The sequence below is a fragment of the Oryza sativa genome, chromosome 8, assembly GCF_034140825.1.
Source record: "Oryza sativa Japonica Group chromosome 8, ASM3414082v1".
In the NCBI taxonomy this organism is placed as follows: Eukaryota; Viridiplantae; Streptophyta; class Magnoliopsida; order Poales; family Poaceae; genus Oryza; species Oryza sativa.
Genome location: NC_089042.1, coordinates 2906560 through 2920924, shown reverse-complemented (window position 1 = coordinate 2920924; position 14365 = coordinate 2906560). Strand labels below are relative to the sequence as shown.

The 14365-nt window shown below is 45.9% G+C and overlaps 1 protein-coding gene and 1 long non-coding RNA gene across 2 annotated transcripts; both read left to right on the top strand.

Annotated features, from left to right (window-relative positions):
* On the top strand, positions 1-14355 carry LOC136351437 (F-box/LRR-repeat protein At5g35995-like). Its single transcript, XM_066303550.1, has 5 exons — positions 1-311; positions 1250-2135; positions 2222-2404; positions 2477-2717; positions 14123-14355. Exons 1-4 carry the CDS (start codon positions 1-3, stop codon positions 2678-2680), a joined length of 1584 nt encoding a protein of 527 aa, XP_066159647.1. The 3' UTR covers positions 2681-2717; positions 14123-14355.
* Positions 8663-9582, top strand: LOC136351623 (uncharacterized). Its single transcript, XR_010734769.1, has 3 exons — positions 8663-8862; positions 8954-9252; positions 9329-9582. It is a non-coding gene; the product is annotated as an uncharacterized lncRNA (long non-coding RNA).
* Positions 14356-14365: the final 10 nt, after the last annotated feature.

Sequence of the window (14365 nt, the reverse complement as noted above, 5' to 3'; positions counted from 1 at the left end):
ATGCCGCTCCGCGACCTCCACTCTCACCTCTCGCCACGGCCAAGGCCGGTTAACTGGGACCCTGGTGGCCCTGCGTCCTTCAGCGTGAGGCTGTTCCGCCTCAGCTTGAGCTCCGGCTCGCCGCAAGCGCCGTCGAGGGACCACCTCCGCGTGGACCATGGCGTCACCTCCGCGTCCGCGCGCGGCTCTGTCGCTTCCGTGGCCACGCGTGACTCCTCTGCTGTCGACGTTGCTACCTCGTACGGCTCGCCGCCGCCGCCGCCACGTGCGACTCCGCCGGTCGCGCGCAGCTACGTCGCCTCCCCGCCCAGGTGTGACACGGCAAACCCCTCCACGCGACACGGTGGCCAGACCACCGCAGCTACTTGCTGGCCTCCGCCAACCAATGCAGTGCGGAGCCACCTCCGCGTCGGCCGCAGCCGAGTCCGCTTATGTCCGCCTGCGCGAGCTCCTAGCGGCGCCGCCATGAGCGGCAACCGGCACCCTCCGCTGGCACCACGCGACTCTCCGCAGCCTTCGCTCGGTAGCACGTGTGGATAGATGCATGCAGTGCATGGCCCTATTCACGTGGCAAGGTGTAGGAGCGTGGCAACCTGCAGCCATGCCTGCCTTCGGGGACCTATATGATACGCAAAACAAGTTCGGGAATCTAAAAATGCATTTTGAGAGTTCAGAGATCTAGATGACACATCCGCACAAGTTTAGAGACCGCTGGTGCACTTCACTCAAAAAAAACTTCATGTGAGGTTGAGCCTGATACAGTACTTACTAGTCTACCTTTCAGGGTGTTAGCACAAGAAAAGTAGTGTCTTGTGAAACGGGTCTAGGAAATTGGTGTCTTTCTGTGATAAATTTAATCATGCTTTACTTATCGAAATAAATGGTTGTAGAGTTGGAAATTGGTTGTAGAGATTGAGAAGGGTTACGAGTTGTGACAGGAAAGAAATGTGATCCTATTACTTATCGAAACCAGGCACAGACAAGATGGCTCCCTTGTTGGTCTACCTTGTGGGATTTAGTTGAGGTGCCATAAGTCCCATGATATATCCTAGACTAAGGATACTGGTTTTGTCAAATAGTAACTGGGAATCCAATGGATTCTTCTCTGAAAAAAAAAATGATTACCTCATGGTTTTGTCCATTATGTCTGTTATATTCGCGTAGCAATCATTACTATATTGGATTCAATAGCTACATTTTCCAAAGTCGCTTACACTTTCACTAACATGTATATTTCTGGTTTGTGTAGGGCTATTGTTCACCACGTGTTTGAGTGCATGTCTCTGAGACTGATGAGAATGTCCAACAAGTGTATGAGACCAACAGCACTAGAGGCCAGCACCTATGACTTTATCAGCAGCCTCCCTGATGAGTTGCTCCAACATATCCTCTCTTTCATGACTGCAAGGGAGGCTGTACAGACATGCGTGCTGTCCAGTAGGTGGCGCCATATTTGGAAATCTTTGCAGTGCCTCAACATCAAAGGATCTGAATTCACCAGCGAGGCGGCATATGTGAATTTCATGGACAATTTAGTACTGCGCCGTGGTTGCGTGCCTCTAGATAGCCTTCTCTTGTGTAACTCATATGGTAGAGTTTCCTTGAACCATGACAGAGCTAACCTGTGGTTTGGCTATGCTTTGAGGAGCAATGTCCGTGAGATTAATATCCAAGAGAAGCATTTTGAATATTCTAATCTAGACCATTCTTCCTTCATATCGTCCCATCTAAAAATACTCTGCCTCAATTATGTTTCCATCAGTGACCTCTTCATTGAGAATCTCTTTTCTGGCTGTCCAGCATTACAAGATCTTGTGATGGTAGACTGTTGCGTATATGCAACCAGATTTTCCTCTTCCTCTTTGAAGAATTTAACCTTTACCTCACATAGCCCTGACAATGGTGATCTTGTTCACGACGATTTCAAAGATCTTGTGATAGATACCCCGAGCCTTGTTTCCCTCCACCTGGAGTACCTTCCCTTTTTAGCTCCTTGCCTTTTGAATGCATCGTCCGTGGAAAAAGCTTACTTTCGCCTTGATGATATGTCCTTCCCATGTTTTCATATGAAATACAACATCCTCAGTGCTTTGTCAAATGTTAAAAATCTGAAGTTGCTAATAGGACAATTCAATGTATGATCTGAGCTCTGGCACTGCCATGATTTCATCTCTCTTTTCTTTTTCTATTTTATAGCTGATGTCTCTGTATGCTATTGCAGGATGATGCTTTTCAGTTAATGCAAAATGAGGTACTAAAAAGGGATCTCTGGAGGTGCCGGACATTCAACAGCCTAAAAAAACTGTCTGTCAGTGATTGGTGTGTGGATGGAGAGTTGCACACTTTGATCCACTTGCTTCGATGCTCACCAATCTTGGAGAAACTTACTCTGCATCTTGGAGTGGTATTGAAATGGATTTTTTTTTTTTTTGCTTTGTAATCACCACACTGATACGTTTTCACTTCTTCTCACCAGATTGGAGGTTTGGCTTGGGAACAGTGGATGAGTTACCCACAATCAGAGATGCCAGACATGTCGTTTATTTGTGAGCATCTTAAGAAGGTCAAAATCACCTGTGCGAACGACGACAAAAGGGTGCCCGCTATAGTTAATGCTATACTTGTCAATGCCAACTCTCTGCCAGAAATTGTTATCAAACCATACACGCGTTTGGACTAGGTATGGCAGTTCTCCATATTTCCCTTTTCTATTCACTGTACTTCGCTGGTTATCTATAGTCGCGAAGGCATTTACAGACCACATTTTAACTTCTTTCAGGTAGTTCCCCAGATGTTTGTGACCATGGTCCTCCGATCGTGATTAGAACCTCATTTTCGGCAACTCATGTTTAGTTTGCAATTGATATGGCAACAGGCATTTTGTTGGTGAGAGTTGCTGTGTCCCCACAAAACTCTCCCCTGAAAAGTTACTGTTAATGTTCTTGCACTCGAAACTTTTCTCCACCAGCTTGGTACTTGTAATTCGATGTTGTTCAAGACTGAAGTCTATGCAATTATGTATCCTTATTAACCCCAAATTAAACTTGGTCGTTGAGAGTGCTCTAGAACTTGATTGTGCGTGTTTTTTTTTATTTTTTATCAAACTTTGGTGAAGACTGCGGTAAGATTTAAGTCTATTTTCTTACATGATAGTTCAATTCGATCCTGACTGTCTGTAAAATTCTCTTCAAACTTTCAAAAATTCCATCACATCAAATGTTTAGACACATGTATGGAGTATTAAATGTGGACGAAAAAAAAACAATTGTAAATTGTGAGATGAATCTTTTGAGCCTAATTACACCATGATTTGGCAATGTGGTGCTACAGTAAATATTTGCTAATGACAGATTATAGGCTTAATAGATTTGTCTCACAGTTTACAGGCAGAATCTGCAATTTGTTTTGTTATTAGTCTATGTTTAATATTTTAAATGTGTGTCTATATACTTTTAAAAAATTGAAAATGAACCAAACACGGCCTGTATATGAATCAAGCAGGTTTAGTGAGAGGAGGAAGAAAGGACCCCTCTGCCAAGCAGGAACCAAAGTTCACACGTTCATACAGACATACAGTACGTTCCCGGTTGTTAGCACAGCGCCTGAATTTTGAACTTTTTCAGCACGATTAAGTCAAATTGTTAATCATAATCAGTCGAATTGGTACTGCATGCAAGTTCAGAAATTGGTGTTCATCGATTTGAGCCAGACTACTATTCCACAGTACTCTGGGTAAATGGTGCAATTAATAATCAATTAATAAGAAAACAAACCTTAGAAATGATAGGAGTTGTATGAAACATTATTATGCCTTGACATTTTTTTCCCTTTACATGTATAAAATTCTTACAAGAATTTTGGCATGAGCAATAAACCAGTAAAAACATGCAGAAATCCCCAAGTTTACTCCAAATCTCACTTCATCAACAAATCAGCCGAATTTTTTTTTTAATTTTTTTTTATTAAAAGTTTTACAAAAATAATTTTCCATTTTGAAAATTGACGGAAGTGGTCGCCTACCGCCCTCTGGGAGGGCGATTTTTAAAAATCTCCATCCCAGAGGGCGGCGAAAGTGACGTGGCAGATGGCCGTTCGCTCTTGGGCGACGGCTGTCAACGAAATTTGCAGGCAGCCCCCTTGCCGCCCTCCGCTAGGGCGATTTTGTACTGTGCGGGGGGCCGCCTGCAAATGGGCGGCGAGGGGGCATGGAATTTTGCAGGCGGCCCCCTTGCCGCCCTGGGGGAGGGCGATTTTTGCCTCCCCCCTATAAAGCCCAGTCCCCCTATCTGAAATTTCATTATATTCACTAAAAATCCAAAAAAAAACGAAAGAGAGAGAGGGGAGGGCAGCAGAAGGGGAGCGGCGAAGCCCTGCTGGTTCGCTCACTTCATCACAGGTTTGCTCCCATACATCTTTTGCATTTGTACTAATATGTTATGTTTGAGTATATATGTTGCGTTTTAGTTTTAGTTCCATATATTTTAGCATATCTGTAGCACACAGCACATATGTGTAGATCCAGAGCATAGAATATAATAGTATGAATTGAGACATAGACAGTAGTGTTAATTGTAAGATGTAGTTTAGTTTGATCTGGAGAATGTAACCTACTTTTAGAATTTTGGAGAACAATATTGTAGAGAATGTAACTTAGGGCGTAGTACAGAAATGCGAGGTTAACGCAGTTATTGTTTTCATCAGGCACAATGTCAAATAAGGTCACATTTCAGATAGTTCACGGTGAAGGAAATATTAGATTTGGTCCAGATGGTGTTGATCTGTCAGATTTTGTAATGACATCTAAGGGCATCGATAGGCCTGCGGAGAGAACATTTCAGTCAATTTATAGTTGGTTGTTGAGAGGATTTAGAATAGACCAAGAAGTCTACACAATGTTAGTATCAGTTGTAGTGAGTCGTGCAACAGAAGGTTATTTTTGGGAACTAATGCCGATGGACAGCACTGCTGCTTGGAGACGGTATGTGGAAATGGCTTTTGAACGGTCATGGCCCCTCGTTATATTTGTGTCGGTACAAGAGAAAGATATAAATGTTTCAATGCAAACCGAAGATGTAGAGGGTCCTATCAATGCAGGGGATGTTGTTGGACCATCGATGCAAAATGAGGAAAATCAACCAAGGGAGGAGCAGGCCATGGGCATGGCGGATGAGGGGGAGAGAGTCGGTATAATTGTTGATGAAATGGAGAGGGAAGATTCGGATAATGAGGAAGCGAACGACGACGCATCATCCGATGAGGAAGGTGATGTAATGGCCACTGATTGGGCAAATGAGGACTTCTCTGGACTTGTTATATCAGAGGGTGATCATGTACCCTGGGAGTATAAGGAGAACGAGGTAATTGACGGTGCAAGGTATGCTCATAAGGATGAGATGAAGGAGGCGGTGAAGCATTGGGCAGTTTCCTTGCAGAGAGAGTTTAGGGTGGTCAAGTCAACAAATTATGTGTATGAAGTGAGGTGCATGAAGAAAGATTGTCCGTGGCGTGTCCATGCATATAAGGGTAAATGGAATGATTATTGGAAAGTTAGCATTATGACCGAGCACAAGTGCTACTTACAAGGGGTGGAGAAGTATCACCGAAACATCACTTCAGCTTTTGTGGCAAGTGAGATGTACAGCAGTGTTGTTGGTAACATTGGCTTTGAACCAAAATCAATTATTAGGCACATCGAGAACAAATTCAAGTACACCATAAGCTATGCAAAGGCCTGGAGAGCCAAACAAAAGATTATTGAGATGAGGTATGGCACATTTGAAGCTTCTTATGATAATTTGCCTCGTTTGTTAGCCACCATTGCCCAGAGGAATAATAATACTTACTATGACCTACATACATTTACATCGGTTGATGATCGAACAAAGAGTGTGCTGCAAAGAGCCTTTTTCTCATTGGGTGCTTGCATCAATGCTTTTGTGCATTGTCGACCTGTTCTATGCATAGATGGAACTTTTATGACAGGTAAATACCGAGGTCAGATATTGACAGCAATTGGGTGTGATGGGAACAACCAGGTTCTACCTATGGCTTTTGCATTTGTAGAGAGTGAGAATACTGAAAGCTGGTACTGGTTCCTAGAGAGAGTGCACATTGCAGTGGTGCGTATGAGGCCCAACGTTTGCCTTATACATGATCGTCATGCAGGTATGTTGCGGGCTATTGACTACTTGCAGAACGGTTGGGATGAGAAGGGACTTTCAGCTAAGTGGCCTGATGTTCGGAGTCGGTGGTGCATGCGTCACATGGGTGCAAATTTCTACAAGCAATTCAAGAACAAGCATCTTGTGGAGCTCTTTAAGAGGCTCTGTGCACAGAACCAAGAGAAGAAATTTAATGAGTTGTGGGATAAGTTGGATGAGTTGACAACGAAGCAAACAGATGAGCAATCTCGCAGACCACAAGTTGAAGGTGACGAGCCTCCCATACCTCTTGGTGCATTACATGATGACCCACCAACAATGAGAAGGAGGTCAGGGTCGTCCATCAGAAATTTCACTCAGTGGATTGAGAATGAGCCTAAGGAGAAGTGGTCTCTATTGTTCGACACCGATGGATCTCGGTATGGTATAATGACAACCAATTTGGCAGAGGTGTACAACTGGGTAATGCGAGGAGTTCGGATACTTCCATTGGTTGCTATTGTTGAATTCATCCTTCACGGCACGCAAGCGTACTTTAGGGATCGATACAAGAAAATTGGTCCGTCCATGGCCGATAACAACATAGTGTTTGGCAACGTAGTGACAAAGTACATGGAAGATAAAATCAAAAAGGCACGGAGAAATAGAGTTGTTGCTCAAGGCACACAAGTGCATCGGTATGAAATAATGTGTGTTGATAGGAGCAGGCGTGGTATCTATCGCAAGCAAGCCGTGCAGGAATGTGTCTTGAAGGCGGATGGTGGATGTACCTGCAGTTGTATGAAGCCGAAGCTTCATCACCTTCCTTGCTCACACGTTCTTGCTGCTGCCGGTGATTGTGGCATATCTCCCAATGTGTACGTCTCAAATTATTTCAGGAAAGAAGCAATCTTTCATACATGGAGTGAGGAGATATATGGGTTCGGGATCTCAGGATCTTACACAACGCTGAGTGCCCAAGTTTTTTACATTCCAGATCCATCTAAGTTAAGGGTGAAAAAGGGTCGATGCCAAACTAGACGCATCAGAAATGATATGGATGAGTCAGAAGCAGGTGGGAGGATTTTACGCTGCAGCAAGTGTGATCTGCGCGGCCATACTTACAAGAAATGCCCGAAGAATGCAGAAGTTCCAAGCGGCGCAGATGCTAGTCCATCTGGACAGGCAAGTGATGGTAGGCGACCACCTGATGAAGGAACAACAAGCAGCCGCGCAAGGCCAAGGCGTCGTCGCGCAGCAGGCGATTCCATGGTGTAACAATGCTATCGATTTAGGAAATAAAATGCTGTTGTGATGTGATGAGTGTTCGGACTAAATACTTGTATCGTGTAATTTCAATTGAATGTTGTTGTAATGAGTACCTCCGACTATTGTTGTACTAGTAGTATTGCGAACTATTCGGTGTTGTATCATAATGTTATCGTGATGAGTGTTCGGACTAAGTACTCATATCGTGTAACTGCAGTTATTGTTGTAATCAGAAATATTCCGTATGGTGACACTTTTGTTTGTTTGTACTCTTGTTTAATATGTGTTAGTAATTCGCTTATGAACATTTATTACTTATGTTGAACTAATTATTTATATGTTTCTGATCAATCTATTTGATGCAGGTATGGCGTACGACACACCGGCGCTGTTGAACCGTGGGATTGACAGGAACCACCGCTCGTTCCTGTCAGCAGTCGAGGGTGCACAGCTCGGCACCTTCCGTCCACGCACGTCGCGTGAGTGGTTGCGTGTCGACCCCCGTCACGTTCCTTGGTACGCGTATGTTCACATTTCAACTCAACTTTGCTTTGTGTTGTACTTATGTTTGAAGTTTGCTCTATACAGGTTGCGTGCGGCAGGCCTTCTACCACTTTGTAGGCTTGTTGAGGCGGCGGCGGACGACCGTGACCCAGCGAAGCGGTGGGATGCAGACCGGTCACTCCTTGCCGCTCTGGTAGACCGCTGGAGACCTGAGACGCACACATTCCACCTTCCCTGTGGGGAGATGGCTCCGACACTGCAGGACGTGTCGTACCTGCTCGGGCTACCGCTGGCGGGAGCACCAGTTGGTCCCGTGGACGGTGTTTTTGGGTGGAAGGAGGATATCACTGCGCGCTTCGAGCAGGTGATGCGCCTTCCACACCTAGGACCGGCCAACACCCTTCCTCCGTACTCTACAGTCGGGCCTAGCAAGGCTTGGTTGCTCCAGTTCACTGTAAGTAAATAAGTTGTTATTATCATACATGCTTATTTGCGATCAACAGAGTGTTTTGTACTAACATTTCATTCTTAATTGTAGGCGGACCTTCTGCACCCTGACGCTGATGATAACTCGGTCCGACGCTCCCTTGAGGCGTACCTGTTGTGGTTGTTCGGGTGGGTGATGTTCACTAGCACCCACGGGCACGCTGTGGACTTCCGGCTGGTCCACTACGCACGGTCCATTGCGGATGCTCAGCCACAGGACGTGCCGCAGTGGAGCTGGGGTTATGCCGTGCTAGCAGTCACGTACCGTGCCCTCTGTGAGGCGTGCACGAAGACTGACGCGGGAGCGATCATCGCTGGCTGCCCTATGTTGCTTCAGCTTTGGGCAGCCGAGAGGTTTGCCATAGGTCGACCAGTGGTGGACAGCGCACCCTACGGGGTTGGTCGCAGCGCGCAGTGGCCAGAGGACGGTCCCACGATGGGGACTTACTGGTGTCGACGTGGGGTTAGTGCAACTTCGCTGTGTTATAAGTTTATCAGTCGTCTTCTTTTTTTTCTTCACATAACATGTCTAATTCCGATCATGTTTATTGCAGCGTCGTTACGCTCACGTCCAGGTGAGACGAGGTTACCCGGACTTCGTGTTCGAGTTTGACCGTCTCCAGCCGAGCGACGTCATCTGGGAGCCGTACACAGAAGAGGCCGTCGCTGCGAGAGCACCGCTAGGACTTTCGTCGTTGTGCACACGCGACCAGGCTTACTGGCTCACCATCCTGCCGATGGTGTTCGACATTTTCGTTGAGCCTCACTGCCCGCAGCGTGTGATGAGACAGTTCGGACTTAGGCAGGTGTTTCCGGGCAACGTGCAGCCGACCGTCCTCCCTGCCGACCACTCGTGAGTTCGGATTGTTCATTTCTAAATTTTTATGATAATTACTTCATCGAGCCATATAATTTACCTCTCTTCACAGGTTGACTCGACGGGGACAGCTAGCAGGCGCACTTTGGGCTCCACGTGTACAGCAGTACGTTGACGACTGGGTGTTAGCTACAGAGGAGGTGATCAACGAGCTCTTCCCACACACGGAGGAGAACTACCGTGACTACCTTCGCTGGTACCTTCCTCGCACTCGTGCGCGTGTGACCTTCACTCCAGACGCCCCAGAGCCGCACGTTGCCGCTGTGACGGACGCGTATCCCACGCACCGTGACCGAGACTACTTCGTGGGGGTACGTCGAATTTGTATTAGTTCTTACAATTATTTCATTTATCTTGCATAATATAGGACAACTACTGAATTTTTTATTTCCATCTTGCATAGGCTGATGCTGCACGGGATATCAGTGCCGATATCACCGCAGTCCAAGTGAGGTTGAACAGAGGTTTGCACTTGACTGACGTTGAGCAGAGGGTGACCTTCGACCAGATGCAGGAGAAGATGCGTGCGGTCATGCGCGTCTTCTCCTGTCGCAGCGCCGTGGACGTCGTACCTCCAGCTGGTCCGGTACAACCACGGCCTCGCGCGCCTACCGTCGGAGCAGGACCTCGACCTACGGTACCTGTTTCGCACGGTACTGCTCAGCCCAGAGGTTTCTTAAGTTTTGTTTCTGTTTTTGTACGAAAACATCACCCCGTCGTAACTTGATGTTCCATCCTCGCAGGACCTCGTTTGCCTTCGAGCGCCCCTAGCTTCGGAGCAGTGCGACCTACAGCACCGGTTTTCGCACGGTACAGTTCAGCCCAGAGATTAGTTCATTTTTGTTTCAGCTTTTGCACGAATATGTCACCATGTTTTAACGGCACGTTTCCTCATCGCAGGACCTCGTCTGCCTTCGAGCGCGTTCGCAGGCACGACCGGCGCTTCCGCGAGTTCCGCAGGGGCGTTCGCCACCTCTTCGGGCGCGTTCGCCAGCTCTTCCTCTCACGGAGCGTCTATCCCTCGCCCACACGGTACTTTACTTTTTATTAATACTATTAAATACCTGTATGAAACTGATGGTCCTTGTCCAGCAGGATTTGCAGCCGGGATCTTCGGTACTGGGGCCTCTTCGTCTCACGCCGGTAGGACTGGTCCTACTAGCCAGTTCTACGACGACGACTTGCACGGTGCACACCACCACGACGTACTAGGCTCCTCTCAGCTTGGAGGAGCTCCAGAGGCGCACACTCAGGAGCAGCCAGAGGTCACACCTGTACAGGCAGGACGGGTTGGCCGTGCCGTACCCCCGGACCGACTCACGTACTCCCAGGGGCACATTATGGCGCAGGGTAGGAGGGACAGGGGTAAGAGGCCTCGTCAGTAGTGTTCTACCTCTTCAGTCCTTATGTGACCGTTTCTTTTGGCTTACAAACTTGTAAAGCAGTACTACTTTTGCTATTACTACTGCAGTACTACTTGTGTTTGTCTCGTCTACATAGTTCTTTTCATTCATATGGTGCTAGAACAACTTATGCTCACGACAACACACTTTCGGCGCTTCACGGTAGTGTTAGATCCAGTAGTACGCACAGTCCACAACAGCACACATGAAAAGCGGCAGCTCGAGTTGTCACTATCAACTTTCGGCGCTGCCTGTTGACATAAAGTGAATCACGCCCACGCGTGATCGTCTTGTCACATCTAATGAATAATGTATCTCATTGAGTTCACATATATTGCAGTGAAAACGACGCTATATAATTGACAATCTGAAGGCAACCTCTTCATATCTTCTTTCCCACTAGCACACAACACACGAAAATGGAAGCGCCATTCCTTGAGCGTCTCAACTGGCGAAGCGATCCTTTTGCTAGTTGGTTTCCACCATGGTGTGACCGTCCTTTGTGCGATTGTGGGGATGGATGCATACTCAAGTCTTCCCTCATGATACAAACTCGGGGCAGGAGATTCTTCCAATGCGCGAACTTTGATTAGGTATGCTTCATCTATTCGAAGTTCAAATGGATAAAAAAACTAACTTCTTCGTACACAATTGTAACATCTTACGCAGACATATCGTCCAATGTGCAACTTCATCGAGTGGGTAGACATGGAGAACCCACAAAACGATGGAACCCGTGCTTACCCACGTAGTGAAACAAGATCGGAGTACCTAAGGTGGAAGGATGAGCATGAACGTCGAATTGCTGCTGAGGCTTTAGAATGGCACGTAAATCCCCTAGGACTCCCCACGTGGCGTGAGCGTCCGGAGTGTCGTTGTGGTGACCGTTGTCAGGTCATAAGGTCCGTAAGGCACCGAACTCGAGGACAAAGGTGTTTCGTGTGTCCAAACATTGTCGACGATGATTTCGTGGTAATTACAACTATTCTTTTCATCACTCCTCAGTACTATCATTAACTTAACTATCCCAAAATGGATGTACATAGGAGGATGTAAGGAAATGTCAATTCGTACAATGGATTGACACAGTCAGAGTTACTTCAAGTGGCGGGCCGATAACGCAACCTGAACCGACCATACAGTTCATTCATGCTTGGATGGAGTACGAACGTCGGGTGGAAATTGCAAGCTTAGACTGGAGGAACAATCCATTAGGGTTACCTAAATGGTCCGAGCGTCCAAAGTGTGGGTGCAGAGATCGCTGGCAGGTGGCTACATCCTTTGCTGAACAAACATTTCGAAGGAGATATTTTGTCTGCCCCAATGTAGACAACGATTTCGTTGTATGTCTAACCATTTACAAAATCCGCTATGATTTGCACAAAATTACTACCCAAACTGAATAACATTACTATTTTTACAGGGCAATCCAAGGATGGGTGGATTTACTCGATGGATCGACAATGTCACTCCATCATATCATGGCCAGAAGATAACAGAGTCAGAAACACAAGTAGAGTATCAACGATTGAAGGACCACGAGAATGCAATGCATTCTGACCGACCTAGAAGGTGCCGATAGGTTACCGCATGCTTGATTCGTCGGGATCGACAAATTTGTACCGTGTATCGATGGCACTTCTTATCTATCTTATCATTACAATGTTTAATTATGGTGGTGATTTTTTGTATGCGTAAGACTAAGGGCCTATTTGGATTGCTACCAAAAACATGCCCTACCAATATTTTGGTAATTTGAATAGTACTTGTGTTTGATTTCGATTGAAGCCTATTCATTGGTAATACGTAATCTAGATTTGAGATTATGTAGAACATTCTTCACTACAATTTTACATTTTGGCAGCAAACCAAATATGATCAAATGCAATTTTACCTTACCAAATATTTGGTAGTGCCAAAACTTGCTTATATTTTGGCACTAACAAAATATTTGTACGGTAACATTCCAAATAGGCCCTAAAAATAATAAAATTGTATTTTACCAGTCTTGGAGATTTTAATCTTGTATAGTTTTCAATATAAAAAGATTTGATAACTATTGATATTAATACAAAAATATAAAGCACAGTATAAAATCGCCCTCCCCCAGGGCGGCAAGGGGGCCGCCTGCAAAATTCCAGGCCCCCCGCCGCCCATTTGCAGGCGGCCCCCCGCACAGTACAAAATCGCCCTAGCGGAGGGCGGCAAGGGGGCCGCCTGCAAATTTCGTTGACGGCCGTCGCCCGAGAGCGAACGGCCGTCTGCCACGTCACTTTCGCCGCCCTCTGGGATAGCGATTTTTAAAAATCGCCCTCCCAGAGGACGGTAGGCGACCACTTCTGTCAATTTTCAAAATGAAAAATTATTTTTGTAAAACTTTTAATAAAAAAATTAAAAATAAAAAAAATTCCAAATCAGCCCATGGAATGAGAACGGAAATTCTCGGCCCATAAAAATATTTAGGCTGGAGACGTGCGGCCCACTATAGTTGATGTGGTTGGTTTGCTCACTGACATGCGGGCGCCTTCATCATGTGGGACCCACTTGTCTGTGGCTCATGCTCGCGTCCCCCATCACAACTCGGTCACTGGTGCCACGGCTGCTTCTGCTTGGGTTCCGGGCCATCTCGATCTCGCCGGAGTCGCGCGCCGCCGTGCGGAGGTCGTCGGAAGCGGAAGCGGAGCGCGCTCCTCCGGTCACCTTGGGTGCGTGCTCTCTGTGCTCCTAATCCTCCTTATTCCGGGTTTTTTTTTCCTGTTGCTCCTGTATCCTGTAGCTTCCTCGCTGCCTAGGTCATCTCTTAGTTTTCTTTTTTTTTTTGGGTAGAATCAGGTGAATGACTTTCGCATTTGCTAGTGTTATCTGCATGAATGATCTTGGCTCAAATGGATTAACAGTGGGGTTTACTTCAGCATGCAATGTTAGGGGAGGGTGCTGTAAATTTACCTGATCCATTTTTTTGCCGGGTCGGATTAATCTGTACTGGAGTGCATTTTTCTTGTTTGTGCGGCAGTATTATGCTATGTGCAATGAGGATCTATGAGGGTTTTGAAATGTAGAGGAAAGGGATGACTTGGAGGCTTAGGTCTCCTTTGAAGCAAAAGGATAATAAGGATTTGTGGAGGATTTGATCCTCATATTCGACAAAAAATGGTTTTCCTAGTAGAGGATGTTTGCATTTGATATGACATTATGACAACTACTCCCTCCGTTCTAAAATAAGTGAAGTTTTACACTATTTATTTTCAACGTTTGACCGTTTGTCTTATTTTAAAAAAATATGATTACTATTTTTATTATTATTAGATGATAAAATATGAATAATACTTTATGTATGACTAATTTTTTTAAAATTTTTCATAAATTTTTTAAATAAAACGAATGGTCAAACGTTGTTGGATACGGATTTCCACGGCTGCGCTTCTCTTTTGAGACGGAGGTAGTAGCATTTTGTTGATGAGAGTTGCAGTGTCCTGCGGGTCATACTGCACAATACCAACTCTCCCCAGAAAATTGTTACTACTGATGCTCTTTAACTGGAAAGTCGAAACTTTTGTCCAGCAGCATGGTGCTTGTTATCCGTTGTAGTTGAATGCTGAAGTGTATGCAATGATGTATCTTCAGACATTTTCCCCCCAAATTAAACTTGGTCGTGGACAGTGCTCTAGAATTTGACTCCACTTCTT

Coding starts and splice junctions, on each gene's coding strand:
- LOC136351437 (XM_066303550.1), top strand. CDS start 1: ATGCCGCTCCGCGACCTCCACTCTCACCTCTCGCCACGGCCAAGGCCG. Junction 312..1,249: donor TACGTCGCCTCCCCGCCCAG/GTGTGACACGGC, acceptor TGGTTTGTGTAG/GGCTATTGTTCACCACGTGT. Junction 2,405..2,476: donor TTACTCTGCATCTTGGAGTG/GTATTGAAATGG, acceptor TCTTCTCACCAG/ATTGGAGGTTTGGCTTGGGA.